At 42.2% G+C, this 25,360-nt stretch overlaps 1 protein-coding gene across 1 annotated transcript in view; it reads right to left on the bottom strand.

Moving 5' to 3' along the window:
• LOC122810128 (telomere repeats-binding bouquet formation protein 1-like) overlaps positions 1–25,360 on the bottom strand; it is a 1,040,706-nt gene that overhangs the window by 421,841 nt on the left and 593,505 nt on the right. The window contains exon 3 of the mRNA XM_044081602.1: positions 18,236–18,367. Within this exon, the coding sequence (XP_043937537.1) occupies positions 18,236–18,367 (132 nt within the window). The remainder of the gene's footprint in view (positions 1–18,235; positions 18,368–25,360) is intronic.

Genomic DNA, 25,360 nt, shown 5'->3' on the forward strand with positions numbered 1-25,360 from the left:
AGTGGCGCTGTATGCGGGCAGACAACTATGTGACATGTTCCCTGGAAGACATAAAGATGGAAACAGGTCTGTGCCACCCATACAGCAGGGTTACCATAGTTCTCAATACACATATTTGTCTCCCCACTCCATATCAACTACAACAAACCATTCACAGAATGCAATTATGTCAGCTGCTTACCTACCATTGGGACATATGTTGTATCATACCAAGCTTTGTGCTATGTGTATGTGCCATGCTTTGCGCTATGTGTTTAAAGCCATGCTCCCTGTGGGGACACTTATCTTTGCTGGCCTGTTACAGACTATTTCACCTGCAAGCCATTGTCAGTGCCACTATATATATGTGTATAAATATACATCTATGTACATATAAGTGTAGATATATGTTGTATGTTATTGATATACCTATGTCTATATGAGCATCTGTGTATCTGTACACATACACGTCACATTCTGTATCACACAGATATTTATCTATATGTAGAGTGCATAGAGACATCTGGTCCACATTCTGTAACTGTCTTTCATTCACAGCTGCACTGTTCTGCATTGCTGCAACACAGACAGGTGTCACATGTGAACATTAGGATGGCATATATGGTGTGAGATTGCTGGTATGCCTATTATACACCAATGGCATTTGTGCATGCTACATTACACATTAACATGACTGTCCTGTAAGTGGTGTGCTCTGATCCCCATGTGTCTATCATGATGGCAGTACTTCCACCACCAGCTGTTGTCCACACTAACATAACACACACAGATATTATGGTTGACATCTTTGTCATTCATTTCTGATCTGCACAGTTGGTGGGTATGTCCCACTGCCTACAAGGACAGACAGTATTGCCCAGAGCAGTTGTTCAGCGGAACATCATTACAGGGACAACTACAGATGACACATATCAAACATTCAATATCATATATCCTATTAATCTATACCACATACTACATTAAATTACATACAGTTATGTTTTACATACCTTTTTTTTTTTTTTTTTTAGGATGAGTGTGACGCCTTCCCGGTTTTAGCTTGTAGGTTTTCTTTTTTCCCACTGTGTGTGTGTGTGTTTCGTTTTATCTTTCTTTTTTGTTTCCCTCTCTTTCTCTCTCTCTCCCTCCCTCTCCACTAGAGCGATTGAGTTGGTTTGAATGGACTGCAGCTTGGCTTTTGTAGGTGATGCACATGATCAGATGATGGGCTCTGCACCAATCAGTGTGCAACAGTTGCTAACTGCTTGCAGCCTGCTGTGTAGTGATTCAGTTAACCACTGTCATGGCAACCCAGTACTATAAATAGCTGACTCATGGGCGTTGTCCTTTCACCTTTCCAGTATGGAGGACATCATTCCTGTATGTGGGCAGCAGTGTTACAGACAGCAGGTTGCAGTACCTATTACAACAGGGCTTGCAGACACAGGCCAACTACACAATCATAAGAGGTTCCAGACCTACAGACAGAGTGAGTAGTGTTGTTATGTGCATTGTATATTGCTGGTCTTGAAGTGTTTGCGTGTACATAGTAGTTTAGGATGGAATGCAGTCTGTCTGCATAGCTCTCAGCTGTGGGCCTATCCACATGATGGCCAGTGGATTGTCTGTTTGCTTTTGCCTGTGCACCACACATGTCTTGTCCTAGATATATCCCCGGCAATCTGTCTGTTGTGTGCTATCAGTACATGGCTACATCCATTTGTGTTCCTGATGTCTTATTCGTGCATAAGTGTATGTTGCAACAAATCCTGTAACACTAGCAATTTGCAGGGTGTGTAACGGCAATATTGCGAGTATGGCCGTGTGTTCCTGCCTCTGTCCTCCACATATATGGCTGGCTTTGTCCTGCTGTGATATTGTTAGGGGTTGTTCGGTAATGGCTTATCATTATTTACTGCTAGCATTCCCGCTATCATCCCAGTTATATCGTGGACTCCCACATTTGTTGGTCAGGGTCCATAAATGTGACAGATACAGAGACATTACCACAGGTAATAAATGTCCCCCTAGGCCTTGACTACAGGGTGTGAGTGGAGGCTGCTGAACTATATCTGTTATTGTTTATTGTTACTTATCTTAATGACATATCCTTTGTCTACAGTTGTATGAACTGAAGGGCTTGGCATGGACATCATAATATGTTATATATTCGCACTGTCTGCATCTGCTGTTTCATGTGGGCCTTGCATTCCTCACTGATTAAATAAGTCCAAATCTATGTGCTGTAAGTAATGGCATACAATAAACATTGTCTGTGTATACATACCTGTGTGTCGTCTCATGTCCTTTGAATTGTGAGTGGGTATATGTATAATGTAAGTATTCCCTTTGTGGGAATGGTTGCCACACTACACATGTCACAGGTACCAATTACAGGGCATGTGGCTGAGGGATATACTTTGCACCCAGTACGTCCACACTACTTCTACATATGTATGGCTACTAATACCTTTTGTCTGTGTATATGTGTATGTACCTATATATCTCATATATCTTATCAATATATATATATATATATATATATATATATATATATATATATATATATATGTATATATATATATAAACAAACATACTTGTCAATGTACAGATGTGTGTGCACATCTGTACCATTGTAGTATACCCTGCCACATTGTACATTCCTATGGTAGACTGACATTTCTGCTTGATATGTTACAGATATTGCCCTGACGTGTACAGGTGACTTGGATTACTGTTGGAGCATTGTAGCTGTGTTGTTGAGGGTCCTGACATCATGTACTGCATGTGCTGGATAGTGGCTTGCACAGCATATCCGTTAGGGCTGGGGGGGGTTACATAGCAGTAAACACCAGGTGTCCCTCATCTGTGCCCCAACCCCATTGACTGTCCTTATGGTCTGGTATGTTGTACTTAGTGGATCAGGAGTTTGATCACATGTGCAAATGCTATACACATGTCTATCTGTATAAATATATATATATATATATATATATATATATATACACACACATATATACACATGTATATCTACATAATTGTATATGTGAAACCCCCATATACAGAGAAATAGATATGGACATTGATATAGATCTAGATATGTATATGCATATATCTATGGGAATGTATATATATATATATATATATATATATATATATATATATATATATATGGATATATACACTGGACATATTTATCTATCTAGGTACGAGTGCTGTTATAAGCTTATTTGTGAGTCATACATACACACACACACACACACACACACATATATATATATATATATATATATATATATATATATATATATATATACCTATAGCTGTCTGTCTACATTTACAAATATATATCTGTCCATATGTCCATGCATGTTCGGCTTATATGTTTGTCGTGTACCTCATTCTCTTGGCAATTGACATGGATGGTCTTAAGATTGAAGTCTGTCACTCGTGCTGACACAGTCGTGTTTCAGACTTTTCATCTCCGTCAAAATACTGCTTATCTATGCTTACTACTGCTTATTTGTGCTTACACCTGCTTACTAGTATCTTATTCATTATGACACTAACATTTCACATGTGCATTTAATGCAGTACTCCTGTTCAAGTATAAAAGTCATTTAGTAGGTTATACAGCAAAACAATGTTGATATACAGATTTCACATGGAAAACAGAATGTGCTGCAGTGGGACTCGAACCGGGAATGCATGTGTATTAGGCAGATGTTCTGCCCACTACACTATTGCTGTTCTGCTTCATTTGCATATTTCTCCCTTAATAAAACCCCAGCAGTTAAGGCGTAGCGAAAGGACTAAAAATGCTGGAGCCGTGCAACAACCATCAGTTAACAATTTCAACGATAATAATGGTCAGGGTTTTCAAGGAGTTCACCCGAAAACACGCAGGCAACAACAGTATGCCAAGGGACAGGGCCAGCAACAACGAAGGAAGCAGAATCGCCGGAGGAGGTAGTCTACGATTCTTTTATCCATGATCCTCCTATCCATCCTTCCATTTTAATCAGTAGTAGAGGTGATTTTAAAGTGTTTAATTATACCAACTTTAATGTTAATATTCAGTTTATTGATTTTCTGTCTAAAGGACTATCGTTTGTCCCAGACAAAAAAGCAGATTTGGCAAGAACGATCTTAGACTTGAAAGATTTTGTTCGGAAACTTAACCTTACTGTTCTTATGGGTAATACTCCTGGTTTAACTAGTAATTTAAGAGTCTCTGGTCTATTTAACCCATCATTGCATCCAACTTTGGCGTTATTTGAACGCATATGTGAAATGGATTTACGTGTGGGTTTACTGGGTGATAGCACCAATAATGTGAATGCTAATATGACATCTGAAGAACATGAATTTCTACTATCTCTTAAAATGCATGGCATTAGAGTAATGAAGCCCGATAAGGCCGGAGGACTAATATTTATGCATGAAAATGATTATCAACAGAGAATGTTGAATGTATTAGATAGTGACCATTATTGTGTAAGTAGTATCAACCAGGTTAATACTGCATATAAGAAAATATATGATAGTATAAACGATTTATTCCTTGAAGGAAGCATTTGTCTAGATGTCTTGCACTATTTGACCATGATAGCACCAAGGATACCTATGATTTTTGGTTCCCCTAAAATACACAAGAGTGTATCTAACCCACCCTTAAGACCTATAGTTGAGGGTAGGGGGTCAATCACATATGCTAGTGCCAAATATGTGGACAATAAGCTCAAACCAATAATCAAAAGTGAGAAACAAATCTGCTCAGACTCATGGGGATTTTTGCATGGTATTAATAATTTGGAATTCAATGTAGATTACAATTTTTTAACAGTAGATATAAAATATCTATATACTGTTATCCCCCAAAAGCTGGGCTTAGATTGGGTTAGAGCTTTACTTACTGACAAAGGGACAGACAATAATTACATATATATGTCATTGAAACATTACTGCAGTTGGTTCTTTCTAACAATTTCGTGTTGTTCAATGGCCAAATATATAAACAAACATCAGGTATAGCCTTGGGCACACCTTGTGGTGGTAGTTTTACTAATTGTGTATTAGCCTACTGGGAGCATGAATTCTTGTTTAAAAAACATCTTTTTCAAGCATATACATCCTGGTACACGAGGTACCAGGATGATATGTTTTTTGTTTGGAAAGGTGATGCTACTACTGTTTTACCCTTTATTGATGAAATCAGACAGCTTACTGATTTTCTTGACTTCACTTATCAGTTTGCAACTGATACTATCAATTTCTTGGATGTTTTAATATCTGAAGACAGAACCCATAATAGATATAAAACCATAATTTTTAGAAAACCCACATATTCAAATACATTCCTACATTTTTCCAGCAGCCACCCCTTTCATCAAAAGAAAGTGGTGATGAAGGGACAGTTGGTCAGGGATGCCAGGATGGTGTCCTTAGAAAATGATTTTTTATCAGAATGTAGGCTTCTTAGAGATATGTTTATGAGCAGAGGATACCCCGTGAGACTATTTGATCAAATTTGTAAGGAAGTATTAAATAAAAGACAGAACGGCCATTTTCGGCCTATATTGAATAAGGGGTACAATTTGCCAGAAGCTATATGTGATAACATGGATACCACCAATACCACTACGGCAAGTAATAATTTGGCTTGCACTGGTCCTACATTCATAACCACATATTCAATTAATGCTAAATTTGTGTCAAACATATTATGCAAAAATTGGTCTTTGATTTTAGAAGACACACATATTAATAGAAAGGTTGACCAGCCTTTGCATATATCATACAGACAAGGGCAAAATTTAAAGAATCTGGCAGAACTACAAAGTAGGGCAGTTAAAAATAGGGGGGTGTTAAAATGTGGGTGCTGCAATCAATGCCAGCACATTAAAACTGGGCACATGTTCAATATAAGAAGTAAAAAATATCAAGTAAACATGAAATATAATTGCGAATCTAAAGCAATAGTTTCTGTAGCACTGTATCAAAAGTGCCAATCATTTGATATTGGGAAAACAGAGAGAACTTTAAGACAAATACTATATGAGCACTTACACCATATCAATAAAGGAAATACACTTAATGCACTTGCCAGGCATACCTTGGATTACCCTCCCCATAGGTTTCTTTTTACCATCTTACATCAAGAAAAACATAATATCAGAGGGGGACCTTGGCAACTTAAGCACGAGGAAAATGAACTATTATGGCAAATTCATACTTTTGCTCATATTTTTCCAGGGCTTAATGAGTATGCTTCCATTATGTGCATTTTGAAACTTAAAGCACTGGATAGGTAAAAGATAAACATATTTTACCTAATGGATTTTTTATTTTCATACATATACATTTATACTTTATACATGGTTGTTGTTGTGTCTTTCGGCTTTTCCCGGTCAGGGGTCGCCACAGCGGAACTCCGGTCCGCTAATGATTGGCAGTAGATTTTTACGTGCCGAGCTGCCGGCCCTGATACACAACCTTCAATGAAGGTACGCCCATTCACGCATGTGACACTCTAGCTGAGAATCGAACAGGACAACGTCTTACTGTGAGGCGACAATGCTACTGCAGCACCACCACTGCAGCATTTATACTTTATACATGGTGCTTTTTTATTTTTAGACATTTATATGTTTTCATATGTTTTTATCTGTATTTTTACATTCTTTTGATAATGATGTTATTAGATAGCTGTTTGTGTTTTGAGGTGAACAAAATCTTAGTACGTGTAATTTCAACCATTTTTTAGACAATTGTATCAATTGCTGGGCAATTAAGGCTAATTGTTGTCATTATAAATACTTTTGCATGTTGGGATACGATGTCTGAAGAAGTTTGGAAATTTATCTAAACAAAAGCGCTAACATTAAATAATTTTGTTTGAGGGTACTACAGCCACTTCATTTTTGTTTTTACTAGTCTTTATCGTTTTTGTGGTTTTTGGATATTTCTACCTTAATGTCATACCCATGCTCCCTTTCCCCGGCCCCCGAGCTCCACATACACAGCATCCATCCATTCTCCAGTTGCTAGCCCTGCCATACCATACCTCCACACATTTCCCTCTCTACACGTCTTGGTACTCCTCCATTTTAATGTCTCGATGCAACCTTCTGGGGCTCTTCATCCATTTAGTCCACGTACATTCGGGCCTTCCCTTGATCCTCTTCCGATACTAGTGGAAACATCTTTGTGACCCACAAAGTCAGGTTCATCCCACCAGGGACGGACCTGTTGTTGTGTCACCAGTAGACTTTGCTGGTCTACACTGTTTCTCCCACTGGTAGCATCCTGCCAGGGGTTTGAGAAGCAGTGGTTTGCTCACGCACTGGACCAGCCTCATCTCCCAGTTCCGCAGATGAAGCACGCCCGCACGGCATGCCCGTTTTTCATTCCTCTCTTCAGTATTATGCAAGACTACTGTTCTCACAGTATGTGTACACTGGCATTATTCATTATTAATACTCATAGACTGCTCGGAATACTGTGATTAAGCAATGTGCACATGTTTGCTGGTATTAATCTACATACTTACATACATTTCCTATACTGTTGACTGACTGTGCTGTATGATATGTTTGTGATAACAGCAGCTAATTGTATATCTGCCATGCCTCCGTGGTAACTCACCTGGACTATAGTGTGCAGGGTGGGATGGGGGGGACCCGAGAGTGCTGATTATTTTGTTACTGGCCACGATGAGCGCTGTTGGCTACAGAGTGCCTAAGGCACTGCGGGGGAAGTGTAAGCTGGTATGTGCTAGTGTACGCGAGGCTCAGACTTGCTGACCTCTGGTTATGGCGTCTTACACTGGGTTGGCCTCCACATTGCTTAACCAGTGTGGGCATTGCTTACCGCCGCCCAAACAGGCGTAATCCCGCTTGCTGCCACATACCCCCATGCTACTTCAATAACATGTTGGTATTATACATGCTTAAGTCAGGTGTACATGTCAGGTATGACTGCTGACGAAGGTCAGTGTAAGGTGAAGTGGGATTCCAGTTTAGCATATCTGGATAGGTTACACTCAGGTATTCCGGTTAGGTTTAGATATGCCATACCTGTGTTGTAGAGTAGATGTTTATAGTGAAGGTATAGGTGGGTAGGTGGAGGGGGGGACATTTTAACTGTATAGTAGGCCGTTTGACTGATTGGTGGGGGAACAGTAGTGCAGGTTTGCAGGATGTTGGGATTTGTATGCGAGGCAGAACAGGAGGTGTCGGTGTCACTAGTTGGTGTAGGGGTATGGAGTGTTAGTTGGGGGGGGTGGACTTCGCCAGGTGGTGAGCAGGTGGTGATGCAAGTGTGCTTGAGGTTTCCCTTCATGTGTTATTTACATGTGTCATGTGGGACAGCTACGGTAATACACGTGGGTTGGTTGTTCCAGATTCTGCCAATATAGTTGTGTGGAGGGTATCACCTACTTGTGACTGTAAACATTACTAGTAATGAAACAGGGGTCGATAGGTAAGTGGTGTTCTTGGGCCACACAGAGGGGCTGATAGTAGGGGATATGTCCAGAAATGTGCAGGAAGGCTGACAGGAAGGTCCACAGCTGGCCATTTCTTCTACAGCAACAGCTGTGTATATACCCTGCATTTAAGGGTAGGTTTGGACACTCACACCCCTGGGAGGGGGTGAGGACAGCAATAATACCTTGTGATACCAATTAGTTTGGCTTACATGCCTACAGTGGAGTGTTGCGACCATGTGTTCTTTGGTGTCATTTAGTGGGTTTGCAACAACACATCTGGTTATACCGTCCTTTGCCATGTAAACTAGACTTTGCTGCAGTGGGACTCGTACTGGGCGTGGCTGCTCATTAGGCATCGTCTCTGCCCAATGCACACAATTGCTTACATCCCTGGAGCGGTCTACATAGAACCACTCCAGCCAACACCTGCACGCCTAGGCCCATAATTTCATACCCATAGTCCCCCCCTGCACCTCCGCTTCAGCACTCTTCCTTACTCCGGGTGCATGTCGGGTCTAAACACACCACTGCACACTGCCCACTCCCCACTTCTCGGGACCCATCACATATGTTGTCTCACCCCATGGGTCATCAGGCTTCCCCATCCTTGTAGTCTGGGAACATGCGTGCCCTGCCGTAGGTTATCTGTTTGATGGCTGGAAACCAGAATAGCCATATAATTTATGGGTTGTCCCGCAAGGGACATTCTTGCCTTTGTTTCAAGATTAGACTTGGTGGGTCTCTTCCACTGGCAGTATCCTGCCTGTAGTCTGGGAAGCAGTGATTTGTTTACTTTTATTGTGTGTTTGTATGTTTCACCTGTCTAGCTGGGGGGGGGGGGGTTGATGCTATGTGTTACACATTTATTGATTGGGCCCCTCACCCCCACTGGCACAGCCTGTGAACATATCTAATTCTTAACTGCTGTATCATATCCTAGCTATATATCTGTGTATATTTACACACACACACACACACTCATATATATATATATATATATATATATATATATATATATATATATATACATATATGTATGTATATATATATATATATATATACATATATATATATACACACACACATATGTACATATATATATATTATATATATAATGCTGTGTATATATATATATATATATATATATATATATACATATACATACATATATATATATATATATATATATATATATATATAAACGACATGTGAATGTATGGATGTCTGCATATGTATATATCTATATGTGGGTATTTATATATATGTCTGTCTATGTATGTATACATTTGTACTACAGTGAGGGAGAGGTATATCTCCATGTAGTTATGGATATACATACACACATACCTCTACATATTTAGCTACATATCCTGTCATGTTGCCTGTTATGTCTGGGTACTGTTTCGTGTGCATACCGGCCAACCTTGTGTGTCACGTATGCTTTGTGATACCTACAGCTAAATCCATTAGTGTACACAGAGTCACACATGAAATCTATTGTTAGTACCAGGTAATCATTCGTCCCATGCGGGACAGCCCGAACATTGGGTATACAACTTTCATATACACCCAGAGTTACATAGGTACCCATGGCTATGTGCATGGACTATGGCGTGTGCCAGAACTAGGATACTTGGGTCAAGACAACATAAGGGATGAGTCCCGAGGGGGGGCATAGCTATGGGCTGGTAACTAGGGTTGAGATGGTGGCTGTGTGGGTGCAGTGGGTGGGGGGAAGTGGAACTGTGGGTAATGAATGTATGGGTCGGGAATAGCCTTGGTTGGATGGGCCTGTGCTGCTCTGGCCGCCTAGTGGTTGGGGGAGAGGGGGATGTGATGTCAACATGTGGAACATGACCGAGTTCTAATTTAAATCCCTTTTTCAATGACACACGTACATTACATTGAGCTTGGTAGTGTTTTACATGGCGGACATGTTTGTCTGGGCGGGGGGGTAGGCCAATTCGTATGTGACGTATATTGTTTGGAGCCTGTCAAGGCCTTTCATGGTGTATGTGGACATATATGTGTCTGTTAATCTGCCATTGCTATCTACAGATGTCTGGCCATATATACCTCTGTGGGTGTATATATTTGCTTACATATTTCTAACTATGTCCGTATATACCTATGGGGACATTTATCTGCGTACATATGTGTAACTTGCTGTGTATATGTGGACACATGGATGTTGACATATATATGTGTAGTTGTTGGAATTTGCATGTATATCTATTCATAAATTTGTGTATATATATATATATATATATATATATATATATATATATATATATATATATATCTGTGGATATATATATATATATATATATATATATATTTATATGTATGTATATGTGACTACATCTATAGATATGTTGTATCCGTTTAGATAGTAATATATTTGCACACACACGCCCATCTAGCTCTAGGTACACATTCTCTGTGCTGTTGCATAACTGGACTGGTTGATATGTTTCTGATAACATCAAATTTATTTGTATCTGTCATGGCTTAGTGGTAAATCCCTTTGTCTATGGTTTGCAGGATCCTTGGTTCGAGCCTTGAAGGAGCTGTTTATTTTGTTGGTGGTGCATAACACCGCCAGTTGGATACTGAGTGATTAAGGCACTTTAAAGCAGTTGTAAGCGGGGTTGTGCAGGTTTGCGAGGAGGTAAGTACTGCCAACTTCCGGTTACAGTGTCTTACACTCCGTTAGCTGCGATATTGCTTAACCTGTGTAGGCAGTGCTTACCCCTGTGCAAACAGGCTTAAACCCGCTTACTGCTGCTTAAAAATGCATACTGCCGCTTAGCCCTGCGCTAATTTCTTTAAAAGAAAAGAAAAAAAGGGTTGATAGGAAAGTGGTGAAAAGGGGGCACAAAGAGGGAAAGACAGTAGGGAAAATAGCTAGGCATGTGCAGGAAGGGTGTAGGAAAGGTCCATAGCTGCCCATTTTTCTACAGCAGCAGCTGTGCATATACACTGAATTTGGAGGTAGATTTGCACACTCAAACCACTGGGAGAGGGGTGAGGACAACACAAATTTGTTGTGATGCCGATTAGACCAGATTACATGTGTTCAGTAGACACATGTGTGAAATGGACAGCTATGTATGGGGTAAGTTTTTTTTGTGGGAACAGATTGCCCTTTTTTTATTTCAGGTAAGAGTGGGATATTGGGAGGGATAGTAGGTATATTTGGGGAGGTAGGTTGGTTAGGTTAACAGACAAGACAAACAAGATGCATACAGGGGCGGTATATGACACGTGGGGGGCAAACACCATGGATGGGGAGGGATGTTTGGAAGTCGCAAGCCCATGAGCCCCCAAATGTAAACAGTGGGACTGAGGTCCCCACCCATGGGCAGTCACTACTGCACCTTCATGGCCCCAAAGGTGGCCATGCTGGGGGCTGTGTAGGAGGGGCAGGCTCACCCTCTAATTGCACCATGTGGCCCTCAAGCTGGCGTAGCTGGTCTCGAAAAGCCCTATCGATCTCCCTACACACCACGGCCCGGACGTGACAACAGGTGACTGGTTCCTCTCCACCCCTGCTTCCAGGGGGAGGCAAACCCCATCTCCTGCGGCGGTTCCACCAGAAGGTGGTGCAGGGCCTACGGAGGAGGAGGTCTCAGGCTGGGCTCCAGACGTGCTACTGCCCTGTGCCATGGACAGCTGAGGTGGGACAGGTGGGTCCGCTGGAACCAGTCTTCCCATACGAGCTATGGTGTTGCAGTTTACAGACAGATATGGGTTAGTAATAGTCAACAGCATTCAGGATTACTTATAACAGCATGCATAGGTATACCCATTAACCCAACACACCAGATGTTAAACAGTTGCAGAACAAGCAGAACACATGCATATATGGAACAACAGTGGCCATTACAACAGCATGCAGGTTTCACTGATGGCAACAGGCCACCAATATGGGGGTATTTTAACATGGCACATGCATAGAAACAAATGTGAATATTTATAAACCAATAGGACATATGTCCCAACAAAAGTTTGGAGTGTACACATACCGACTGAGGTGTGTCATTGGGTTATTTTTGCACTTATGGTAGGGGTGAGAGAGAGAGTTCAATTAACAACTAATACATCCTTGTAGTTTTCACTACATTCGTAGTCACTGCAGTGATCTGTCCCTTACATGAATTATTACACCATCCAATGGCCTTATATTGTACAATGGTATGTTTACAGATCATTATATATGTGACCTGTGTCTTACATACAGGCGTGACAAGATGCAGGTGTTACTGCAATATATGTTGAGAATTGCTCTCATACACTTTGGGTGAGATGCTGGAATGACAGGTTTGTTTTCATATACATTCTCTGACTATGTACACGTCGGACTATCAGTTATATGTCATTAACAGCTGCCTACATTTCTTGGATCATCACACTGAATTTTCAAGGGAACAGGGTACCAGGCTGGTGATGTGGGCCATTTATCTGGACATGCTGGACAGATTGGAACAGTTGAGGGGTATGAATATGTATACAACTTTCTATTTGAACATTCTAGAAAAATCTGTACTGTTGTTGGGTGTAATTATGCATGCAGCTTTCTATCTGAACATTGTAACAAAATCTGTACAGGTGTGGGGTATGATTATGCATACAACTTACTAGCACTCCCGGGATTCAAACCCCTGCTGTGTGTGACATAAAACTTACAGTATCACAGTACACTGTGCTATCAGGGAATTGATGTGAAGCTTTCTAATGTTTTCTGTCTAAGTCTCCCTCACTTGTACAATATGACTGACCTCTTGGCACTTCCAACATTGCTATACAGACCTTCATACTCATTTTATCTGCATACCACATTGTGGGTAATACTGCTTAATACAACAGTACTATTTATAGTATGCAACAGTTCAACAACATATGAAAGAAGAGTAAACAGAGGCACTCCAGGGGTTATACCTTTATTCACAGAATAGTACACCTTTATTTCTACTGGTATGACACTTTCTCAGGGTCATATATTTATTTATGACAGCACATGCAGAATAATTACTAACCTGCCTTGCGATGCAGCCTTTGCAACCTAGCATCATGGGCTTGCTGGTTCGCAGCCTGCTCATCTGCAGCTGTCAGAGAAATACAGTGATATTTAGCCATACCTCCCCATAGTATACACAAGCTAGGCAATTATTACCTACTTAGTAGAATGAGTACATACTCAGTACTGGGGTATTAGGCATCTGACTAGATTCCTGGATCCACTGTTCCAGTACATCCCCCCTCTGCCACTTCAGGTCAGCATGGTGGTGCCTGACCTGCTCACCAGTCCAGGGATACCTGTGGCACTGGTGAGGTCACAGGTGAGACTGTCCCAGGCCTCCATTTTATACTGCGAGCCCTGGTACTGACCCTGCAGTAGTCTCTCCTTATGGTTTTTTACCAGGAGCCATACCATGATTTTTGACTCCTGGATGCCCCAGTGCTGAGCTCTAAATCGAATCCTTCACCCACTCCAGCCATTCTGCCTGCAGTAGGAAGCTACAACCAGTTATGGGTGTTATTCCCACCTGTGGGGTTTAAATACAGCCAATTTCCCGCACTTTTCTGTGATTGGCCAGTTTTGCATAGGCTAAGCTATGGGCACACCTGCTTACCTAAGGTTGGCACTGCTTAAAGAGGTATACCACTAGGCAGATTGAATTGGCTAACCTACACATTGCTTACACTTACTAAGTTGAGCTGTGCAGCGGTTAGCATTGCTTAATAGTTAATTAGCATTTAATTTGCCTTTTGTCAGTGATTATTCATTACAGGTTATATATGTGTCTGGTATCTATGATTCATGTGTACATACACTGTATGGGGCCCTGGAGACTTCTACACTTTATTACAATAACACCTCACATCTATGCTTACTGCAATACTCCAGTTCACATGTTTATGTTATGTAGCAGCTTATACAACATCACTCTGTACATAGATTCAGTTCACATGTTTGGTTTGATTTTCCTGTGGTAAGGATTAGTTTGCTGATACCTCATTCATATGTATTGCTATGATGGCTTAGTGGTTAACTACTGAGACTATAGTGTACAGGGTCCTGAGTTTGAGCCTTGCAGAAATTGTTTAATTTGTTGCTGGGCAGAACATGGGACGCTGGGTGCAGAGTGATTATGGCACATTAAAGCATTTGCTTGCTGGTGTGCACAAGTTTGTGCAGAGCTAAGCACAGCTAACCTCTGGTTACAGTTTCTAACACTCAGTTAGCTTCTACTTTGCTTAATCTGTGTAAGTAATGGTTACCCCATGCAAATGCACTTAAACACGCTTACTACTGCTTATATATGCTTACTACTGCTTATTTGTGCTTAAACCTGCTTACTATTGCCTTATTAATACAGTAGTTCAGTTCACATTTAAATATTATTAAGTAGGTTATACATTAAATATATGAGAAAAAAAATGTTCATATACAGATTTCACATGGGGAATGGTATGTGCTGCAGTGGGACTCAAACCGGGAATGCATGCTCATTAGGCAGACGCCCTGCCCACTACACTACTGCTGTGCTGGTTCATTTGCATATATCTTCCTTGTTATCCTCTTCGGCCTTTTAAGCTGCTTTAACTGTAGCTAAGCGATGGGCACACCTGTGCACCTACGGTTAGCTGTACTCGAATTTAAGATAAATATAACAGGTTTTCTTCGGTTTATTTATATGTACTGTTGCTGTTGTAAAAATGGGGGACTGTTGGTGGGGATATGTGGACACCTATGAATGACCTCACTCATTTATTTCCACTTTCTGCTGTTCTACTTTGCAGGGGCGTGTTTATTCTGAGAGCTCTGCTCTCAGACACGCCCCCTGCACTCGTACACGCTCCGTGTATGCCTAGGAAGTCGGGCAGCAAGCCTTCATTAATATGCATGGTGCGCTGCCGTCCTGCTCCTAAGAGACCACTTCCGTATAGGACTAGACTAGTCCTGCACAGAAGATTAGTAAATTCGGGGGAATGACTATTATGTCTGTTGAGTTTTTACTCTAACAAACTAATGTGCAATTTTTCAAATTTTGTGTTTGAATGTTATGACTTTATTATGTCTAAGTTCTCATTCTGACAAACTAATGTGTTGTTTTCATATTTGTGCTTGAATGTTAAGACTTTATTATGTCTGTCTATTCTTTCATTATGTTAACCATATGTATCTGGAACTTTTCTTCCCAGGCCTCCACTGAAAGTGGGTACCTCATGACCCAGTCTGACTTTCCTGGTAAACAAATTCCAAATAAATAAATAAATAAATAAATAAACAATATTGGGAAGATATGCAATCCTTTTTAACACAATGTGGACAGATAGCTACGCTGTATCAAAATCTTTAATGCTGATAAACTCTCCAGTTACAGGACACAGCAAAACATCACAATGTCGTCTTTTATGGGGACTTTTTAACTACTGCAATGGAAGATATAACAAAAACAGAAAAAGAAAAACTTCCCCTACCTTTAAAGATTTATACAGATGTAACTACTGTTGTATGCCAAAAAAAAAGAATATGGTATCACAAAAATGAATTAAACTCAAGTATTGGATCAAGCTGAAATCATTAACAGAAAATATAGTTAAAGTGAAATTTAATTAAATGTAAACCTAAAGAAAATGTTTTAATATTAGAAAGCAGTTTGAAGTATGTTTTAAATGTTTTAACTTGCAAATAGTTATAAAAGATTTGTGTGTTTTTCTTACATTATGTTATGTTTCATGAAAATAAAAGAAATGGTGCTGCAATGCATGCTATGCTAGTCCAAGGGGAGTGTGCATTTTCACAAACTCACAATGACTAAATAGAGTGCATGCACCCTCCGCAGCAGATTTGTGTTCCCTGAGTCCCAAATTGCAAGAGATGTAGTACCTGGTCTTGCTCCAAATGGAACTCTTTAAGTAGGACTCCAATAACACCCTGCCCCCAGAATGTGAAAACTGGTATTGGCCATTAAAACCCATCCTTCGAAAGCTGGCTCCTCCAGCACATAGGACATTTATCGAACCTGGGTCATGTGGATTATAGTTAGGGTTTCATCCTTCTGCCCCACAAAGCAGGAGAATAAAATACAGTTGTGAAAGTAAACTTACCATAATAGTTGATGTTTGAAAGATCACTGTTGCAGTAGCCACTCATTCTATCATTCTTATTTCTGTATACTTTTTATTGTCAGGGAGAGGACTTTGATTTTTATTTACCTATCAATGAGATTTTTTCAGGGCTCTAACTTCTCTTTTTCAGTTGGCATGAAAGCTCTGAATGGGTTGGCATCCAATCCGTTGACGTTATTCAACATTGCTAAGGCTGACAATAGTTTGGGCACATAAAGGGTACTCTAAAGCTCTGGAAGCTGGCCAGCTGTTATAGCTTATGTAGGCTATAACCCATATAGCTAACGCTACTGCAGTAATGCTGAAATGATGAACATGTAGTTAATCACATATGCACAATCTGAAATACATATTTACATATGGTAGCAGGTAAGTTTATCAAATGATCTTTAGATCGACACAGATATGGATGACACCATTTGGTTGACATGCATTTGCTGAAGGTTAAACTAAAACAAGTTGTGTACATGCCCACTTCTGCAGGGTCCACTGTATAGCCTGACCTGGAATTTTGTCGAGCCAAAATTCATTGGGAGAGGTTCAATACGGTAAATGTAAACAATATGAACTGTCAGCACTGAGAAAAAAAAAAAATATATATATATATATATATATATATATATATATATATATATATATATATATATATATGTGTGTGTGTGTGTGTGTATATATATATATATATATATATATATATATATATATATATATATATATATATATATATATATATATGTGTGTGTGTGTATATATATATATATATATGTGTGTGTGTGTGTGTGTGTATATATATATATATATATATATATATATATATATATATATATATATATATATATATATCTCTACTTATAAGGGCGAATTACCATAACGTAAGTTTACATTAATGAACGTTCACATTATCGTAAGTTTTCACTGCATAAGTAAACACTTGACCAACAGGAAATAAAAAAAAAACAAAGCAAATAAAACCCACCTGCGCCCCCTCCCCACAATTAAATATACCAACTAAGGAGATCGCACTACAGTGGAGAAAGGGGCAAAGTTCACTATCTTGGCCAACTGCAGTGAAAACTTAAGATGTGAATGTTCATTATTGTAAACTTTCATGGTTTTTATCTCACTGTTCTGCAAGTTGGCATTGTGGTAATTCACTGTTTTAAACTAGATCCATATATATATATATATATATATATATATATATATATATATATATATATATATGTATGTAGATATATAGATAAATAGATATAATACTCAAACAACCATCGAATTTCATTTTCTCAAACAGCAAATTTTTTCCAGGGCAAGTAAATACTTGCCCAAACTTCAATGAAACACACACAAAAGTGAATAAAACCCACCTAGGTGGGGGACTATGTCCCAACACTCTTCAATATATACAGTTTAAACAGGACTAAATGAAGCAATACATTAAAGATTCTACTATTCTACTGCAACAACTACACCACAAGCTGCAATTACAAGTTGCTTTAATTTGAAACAAGTCCGTTTTATTTAGAATTTTATCTTCTAAACATATTTATATTTGACTTATTTCTTGTAAACTGCTTAAAAGGTACATCTGTGGATTTGCAATAGTGTAAAACAAAAAATGCTACCTACTGTTATTTGCTACCAGCACTAACAGAATATAAACAGCCATTCTTTTCAGCTTTAATGATGAATTTTCCACAGACAAGTATGTGCCAACTTCGGAAAATAATTCAAAGGTGCATAGTGCCTGCTGACAAAATACTAGAAAAGAGACAAGGAAAAATACAATCAAGTTCATGAAAAAAATGCATTTAAATTTGTATGTTTACTTTAAGAACTTTAGTAAATCAGTATACTTATTTTAAGAACTCTATTGAATTGTATGCTTCTGCTGGAAATTTACACCTTGTTTTTCATTCCTTCTTTTTGTTTAACATCAGTATTATTCCTCGCTAAATAATTATCACAGTGCAAAAGATAATAATCCAAATAAATTTAAACTAAAATGGAATGCTTACAATACCATCACCATTCCATTTGTATGACACTTCAGGTAATGCTTCTTTCATTAAAACCGTATTTTTAGTTAAAACTAGGGTTATGTACTTACCATAATGTTGTTACCATAATGTTGGATTGTGATTATCTTTTAGTTATGTACTCACCATAACTTCAGATGTTTGGGATCCATCTCGCCTACATTCTGACTGATGGGCTCGGAGCCGATCCCTCAGCTCCGACTCGGCACGCTTATGCTATAGAGCGAGGCCTCTAATTGGCTGAGCTATCTTTATCCCAGGATGCACCACCACTAATCCCCCAGATCTTGTTTGTCCGCATTCATGCACACATGCACAGCTTGATTATATAACATTGTTAGATGTTTCAGATGAAACAACAGGATTCGGACCTTCTGATATCCTCTGATCTCCAAGGAAGGGGGAAGGAGGGTGGGTTATTAGGAATGTAGGCGAGATGGATCCCAAACATCTGAAGTTATGGTGAGTACATAACTAAAAGATGTTATGTGATCCAATCTCGCCTACATTCTGACTGATGGGACAGTGTCCCTAGCACCTAAATCCCGGGTGGCTCATTGGAAAACACTCCTGAGCACTGTGGAACCAAATGAAGCTCGTCCTCTAGATGCCACATCTAATTTGTAGTGAGAAATGAAGGTATGCAGGGAAGACCATGTAGCCGCAGCACAAATGTCACTAATAGCAAGCTTAGAATGAAATGCTACCGAAGTAGCCATAGCCCTTGTAGAATGAGCCCTGACAGAGGTGGAAAGCTCTTTGTTAGAATAAATATAAGCTTGAGTAATACAGTCCCTGATCCATTTGGCAATAGTGACCTTTGTGACCACGTTGCCCAATTTGTTTTCTGCAAAGGACACAAACAACTGATCTGTCTTCCTTGATTGTTTGGTCCTATCCAAATAAAAACGTAACTGCCTGTGGACATCTAGTGTGTGGAAAATAAATTCCGCTTTATTGGAGTATTTTGGGAAAAAAACTGGGAGCTCTAATGACTGTTGCAAGCATAAAGTAGAACAGACTTTAGGAACAAAAGAAGGATTTGGTCTGAGGGAAACCCTGTCTGTATGAAAAACCAAGTACGGGGGTTTCACTGACAAAGCTTGAAGTTCTGAAACCCTTCTGGCTGAAGTAATTGCCACTAGAAAAGGTGTCTTCCATGATAGAAACTTTAAATCACAGGTAGCTGCCGGTTCAAAGGGGGAAGAAGTCAAGGCACGTAATACTATATTGAGATCCCATGGAGGTGCAGGATGAGAAACCGGAGGTCTTAATAGAGCAGCACCTTTCAAGAAGGTCTTACACAACCTGTTGCTCATTAAGGGTGGGTCTATATATTCATGAAAATTAGAAATCGCTGCCAATTGTACTTTAATGGTAGAGACAGAAGAGCCTTGGTTGAAAAGAGAGGTCAGGAACTTGAGTACTTCTGCCACGGGAGTAGAAATGGGGTCCAGGCCCCGGAGTTGAGCCCAGATAGCAAACCTTTTCCATTTGCTAGAATACAGTTTCTTCGTAGTAGACTTGTGGGCTGAAGACAATATGTGCACTACATCTGGGTCTAGTGCATGTCTCCTGACTATGGTCGGAAGAGGAGGAGCCAGGCCGTCAATTTTAATGTGTGTAGGGACTGGTGTAGTAGTCCCGACTGATGAATCAGTAGGTCTGGGACCTGGTCCAGGAACCATGGACCTTCCAGAGCATGTTTCCGAAGATAGGGAAACCAGACTTGACGAGGCCAGTAAGGAGCAATTAAGATCATCTTGCTCCCTAAGAGAGACGCCTTCTGAATTACCCTGGGTAGGAGAGGAACTGGAGGGAAGGCATAAAGCAGGCCGGTGGGCCAAGGATGGACTAACGCGTCCATAGGGCTCTTCCCGAGCCGGGTTAGGAGAAAATTCTTTGCACTTCGCATTCAGAGGAGTCGTGAAGAGGTTGCAGCACGGAACGCCCCATTCGCTGAAAATCTGTCTTGTAATAGTCATGTTCAGAGACCATTCGTGAGGAGAGAGGATGGTTCTGCTCAACCTGTCAGCTATGACATTGGATTTGCCCGGTATGTGAGTAGCCACTAGGAAGCGTTTGGTCGAGACTGCCCATTCCCAGACCCTCATCGCTTCCCTGCAAAGAGGATAGGATCTGGTCCCTCCCTGTTTGTTCAGGTACCAGACAACTGACATGTTGTCTGAGTGAACAGCAATTACGCCCTGAGGGAGGTAATAATGAAGGGCTTGAAGGGACAGGAGTACTGCCCTCATTTCTAGGATGTTGATGTGGAGAGAGGTCTCTTCCGGATGCCATTTGCCCTGGACTGACCTGCCCAGGGAATGCCCCCCCCCGTCTGGGAGGCGTCCGTGGTCAAAGTGGCCGCCGGAGGAGGAAGAACAAAGGGTCGTCCCTGATCCAAACTGGAGGACACTAGCCACCAGCGAAGGTCCCGTCTGCAAGATTCTGTGATCCATATTAGATGATTGAGAGGGAGTTCCTGAAAGGACCACTGAGTTGAAAGAAGCCACTGGAGGATTCTCATGTGTAACCTTGCCAAGGGAACTAGCAGAACTGTGGCAGACATCGATCCCAATAGCTGCATGACCATTCTGGCTGGGGCTTTGGACCTGGGGAGTAAGGCTCGAACCTGATTTTGTATGATCTGAATTCTGTCTGCAGGTAGATAGACCCGCATCTGGTTTGAATCTATCTCTGTCCCTATGAATCTTATTCTTTGAGATGGCCGTAACACAGACTTTGGCCAATTGAAGGTGATTCCGAGGGAATTGCCCAGTGATGTTGTGGCTTGCAGGCTCCGTAGAAGTAGATGCTTGGAGGTGGCAGTTAGAAGCCAGTCGTCTAGGTACGGAAACACCTGGAATCCTAGACTCCTCAAGTGAGCAGTCACTACTGCCAAGCATTTGATGAACACCCTGGGGGCTGTGGTGAGACCAAAGGGCAGCGCACGGAACTGAAAATGACTGCCTCCTAGGCTGAAGCGCAAGTGTCTCCTGGACGTTTGATGTATTTTGATATGGTAATCTGGCGTCCTTGAGGTCTATGGAGCACATCCAAACACCTTTCTCCAACAATGGGAGAATGGTTTGTAAAGTGACCATTCGGAACTTGGACTTCTTGACTGATCGGTTTAGGTTGCTTAGGTCCAAAATGGGCCTCAAGTCCCCGGTCTTTTTTGGCACCAAAAAGAATCTTGAGTAAGTCCCTAATCCGATCTGGTCTGCGGGGACCAGTTGGATGGCTCCTTTTTGCAGCAGTTTTGAAATTTCTATGGCTGCGGTATCCCGTTGACTGGGTGGCGGGTCCAGGATTCTTTTGGACTGAGGGGGGGGGACAACAGAATGGGATGGAGTAACCTCCGGCGATAATTCGAAGCACCTATCGGTCCTGAGTGATCCCTTCCCAGGCCTTTAAGTGCTTCGAAAAGTGACCCCCGACTGGCTCCGGAGCAGCACAGTCGGGCAATCCCTCAGGGACTATGAAAGGCTGAAGAGCCACGAAAGGACTCGCGGTCTCCAGTGTTGCGGGGGCCTCTGCCGCCTCTGGGACGGCGTCTTCCTGATGAATTTCCCCCTCCTCTGCCTCTGGAGGGGGAACCTTCCTGCTGAGAGGGGTAAGACTTCTGCGATCTCCGGAACCACATCTTCCCTCCTCTTTTAGCCTTGGGATAAGGCCAAAAGGGAGTGGAAAATCGTGCCCCTACGGCAGTCAGAGTCTTACCCTCCTGTTCGCAGCGGGTAAGTGTGTCTTTCACCTTGGGCCCAAACAGGGAGGACCCATCAAAGGGGGCGTTGGCGAATGAAGACTTGAAGGCCTCTGCGAAATGACACAGGCGGAGCCAGGCTTGTCTCCGTAGAGCAATGCCTGTACCCGCCGCTCTACTCGCCCCTTCGGCCGCATACGAAATGAGCCTCATGGACGAGTTCGAAATGGATGACATTGTAGCCAGCTGAGATCCAACCGTCTGGGCCAGCTCCTCAGGCAGGTTACCTAAGAGGGTATCGGATAGCTCCTTAATCAGATCCCTCTGGAATCTCGTAAAGTGCGTCAGGTAGTTCAAAGACCTCAGGGTAAAAGCCGCTGAACTTAGGGTGCGCTTGCCGTACCGATCCATGCTCCTAGACTCCTTATTAGGAGGATGGACGGACGTAGAAGCCTCTGCTACATCCTGCTGTGTAGCAGATGCCACCACCATAGCATCCACAGCCACACCTTTCGTAAGGAACTCTCTATCTGGGGGCGCCGAAAGAAATTTGTTTGGACGAGCGGGCACCGGTTCCACAGAGTCCGGGTGTTCCCACGCCCTTCGACAGATCAAATCCAAGAGCTCGTCGAAGGGCGGAGACACCCAGGAGGCGGAGGGCTGAGTCCCGAAGGCCTTCAGGAACACTGTCAAAAACCACTTGTAAAACAAAACCAAAAAAAGCGAACAGGAAACCAACCAATGGAAAAAATGCAGGGAACTCCAGAAAATAGTAGAACCTCTTTATTAACCGCTTTCGTCCGTTTGGACTGCCAGCCGCCTCGTTGTTTTAGGGCTTCCAGGATGTCTGCAAAGGAGACATCATCCGAGGACGACTTGGGGGACCCCTCTGCATCATCGAGATCGGTGTCAGATGTCAAAGACTCATCAGGGGAGTCAACGTGCTTCCTCTTGCAAGTTTTCTTCCTGGGAGGTTCTTCCGAAGAGGCTTCAGAAGGACCTCCAGGAGGGGGAGAAACCCCAGCGGGGGTAACCTGAGGCCCAGGGGCTCTGCTGTCTGCGGACAGGGGAACTGCCAACGACCCAGTCTCCAAATGTAGGGAAGGAGCTGGGGAAACTGTGGAGGTAGCCAAAGAAGATTTGGCTAGAGCACTCCTCATAGCCCTGAAGGCGGGACCACCAGAATCCTGGGAAGGTCCCCCCTCCGTGGCCACGACAGTGGACGGTACTCCCGCCGCCGACGCACCAAGAGGGAGACTTGGGACCGAAGGTATCAATCCCCCCCCCCCCAGGGCCGAAGGAAGAAGTCCGTGCACTGAACTCCGACCCAGGAGCCGGAGTCGGAGCAAGGGTCGGGCCTGACCCTAACACCTCCACTGGTTCCACCAACACCTGCTCCAACGGTGCCGAAGCTGTTGGAGGAGGAAGTACAATAAGGGAGTGGACCATCGGCTCCGAAGCCGAATGGGCTGGAGCCGAAACCATCTTTTGGAACACCGGAGACTGGAAGAGTCGAAGGAGCACCCTGTCGATGTCTGAATCAGACATCCTGGAAGATCTCAAGGATACCGATCGGGCCCGAACCGATTTCTCCCTCGGCTCCGAAGGGCTCGGGGACCGGCTCCGAAAGGACTCAACAATTATCGGCTCCGAGGAAACCTTCAAGGAAATTTCCCTCGGCGCCGATAAGGACTTCGGCTCCGTGGGGGAAGTGTCTGAGCCGATGACCCTTATCGGCTCCTATATCAGTGGAGCCGATGAGGGTGACCCGCCTCTCGATTCCCCAGACCTCGGCTCCGAAACCAGAGGGGTCGAGGCTGGAGGCATCGAGGCAGACCGTTCCGACCTCGGCTCCGAAGTCCATGGAGCCGATGGAGAAGTCTGCTTTGCTTTTTTAGTCGTCGGTTCCGACTGACTGGTCGGAGCTGGCGCTTTCCTCTTCTTAGAAGGAGACGGAGAGGAAGATAAAGCCTCCTCGAAAGAAGGCTTGATTAATCCTTTGAGGATTAATTTGTTTTTCCTCTCCTGGAGGACTTGGGAGGAAAACGCATGGCATACACTGCACGATTCCTGGAGATGTTTGGCGCCAAGACAATAGACGCACGAGGAGTGGTCGTCCGTTATGGACATTTTGAACCCACACCTCGTGCACTTCTTAAACCCGGAGGGTTTATGTTCCTTAGACATAGTTCTACAAGAAAACACAGCAGTAAACTTTAAGACACAGGTACAAAGTATGCAGAAACTGGGAATATTTTAAACTGAAAAAAACTTTTTTTTTTTTTTTTTTTTTTTTTTTTTATTTTCACACAGAAAGAGAAAGGGAGAAAAACAAGGAGGGTCAAGACCCTCTAACTCAAACGGGTACTTGACCCACACACATCCACTAAAGTAGTTAGTACAGGGGAAGGCCCCTCTAACTTAAACGGAACCTTCTCTGACAGGAAAATTTAAGCTAAACTTAATGAAACAACAAGTAACACACTCGTACACAAAAAAATAGCCGTTAAAACAGCTTTTGGGTTGAAATGAGTGAACTACTGACAGGAAAAGAGACTATAAATATAGTACTTAGCCCAGCCAATGTTGAGACCACGTCCAAGCTCTGTAAGCGGCAAACAAGATCTGGGGGATTAGTGGTGGTGCATCCTGGGATAAAGATAGCTCAGCCAATTAGAGGCCTCGCTCTATAGCATAAGCGTGCCAAGTCGGAGCCGAGGGATCGGCTCCGAGCCCATCAGTCAGAATGTAGGTGAGATAGGATCACATAACATCCATGATTATCCAGGTCAATTCACTTTAAGGATGAGACTTCTCAAAGGAATCATAGGAAGTTCAAGTCTACTGAGTCTTGTGACTATAACGCCTGGCCAGTTCTCACTCAAGACTATACCCTCCCTCTCAAGGAGGGCTAGGCCAGTCAAGTCAAGCGTGAATTTATGAATATTCATCCAATTAACCAAGTCCCGTTTGAAGGGAAGTGTATCACACTGTTTTATCTGCAGG

The sequence above is a fragment of the Protopterus annectens genome, chromosome 8.part1 (genome assembly GCF_019279795.1).
Source record: "Protopterus annectens isolate FY-2018-M chromosome 8.part1, PAN1.0, whole genome shotgun sequence".
In the NCBI taxonomy this organism is placed as follows: Eukaryota; Metazoa; Chordata; order Ceratodontiformes; family Protopteridae; genus Protopterus; species Protopterus annectens.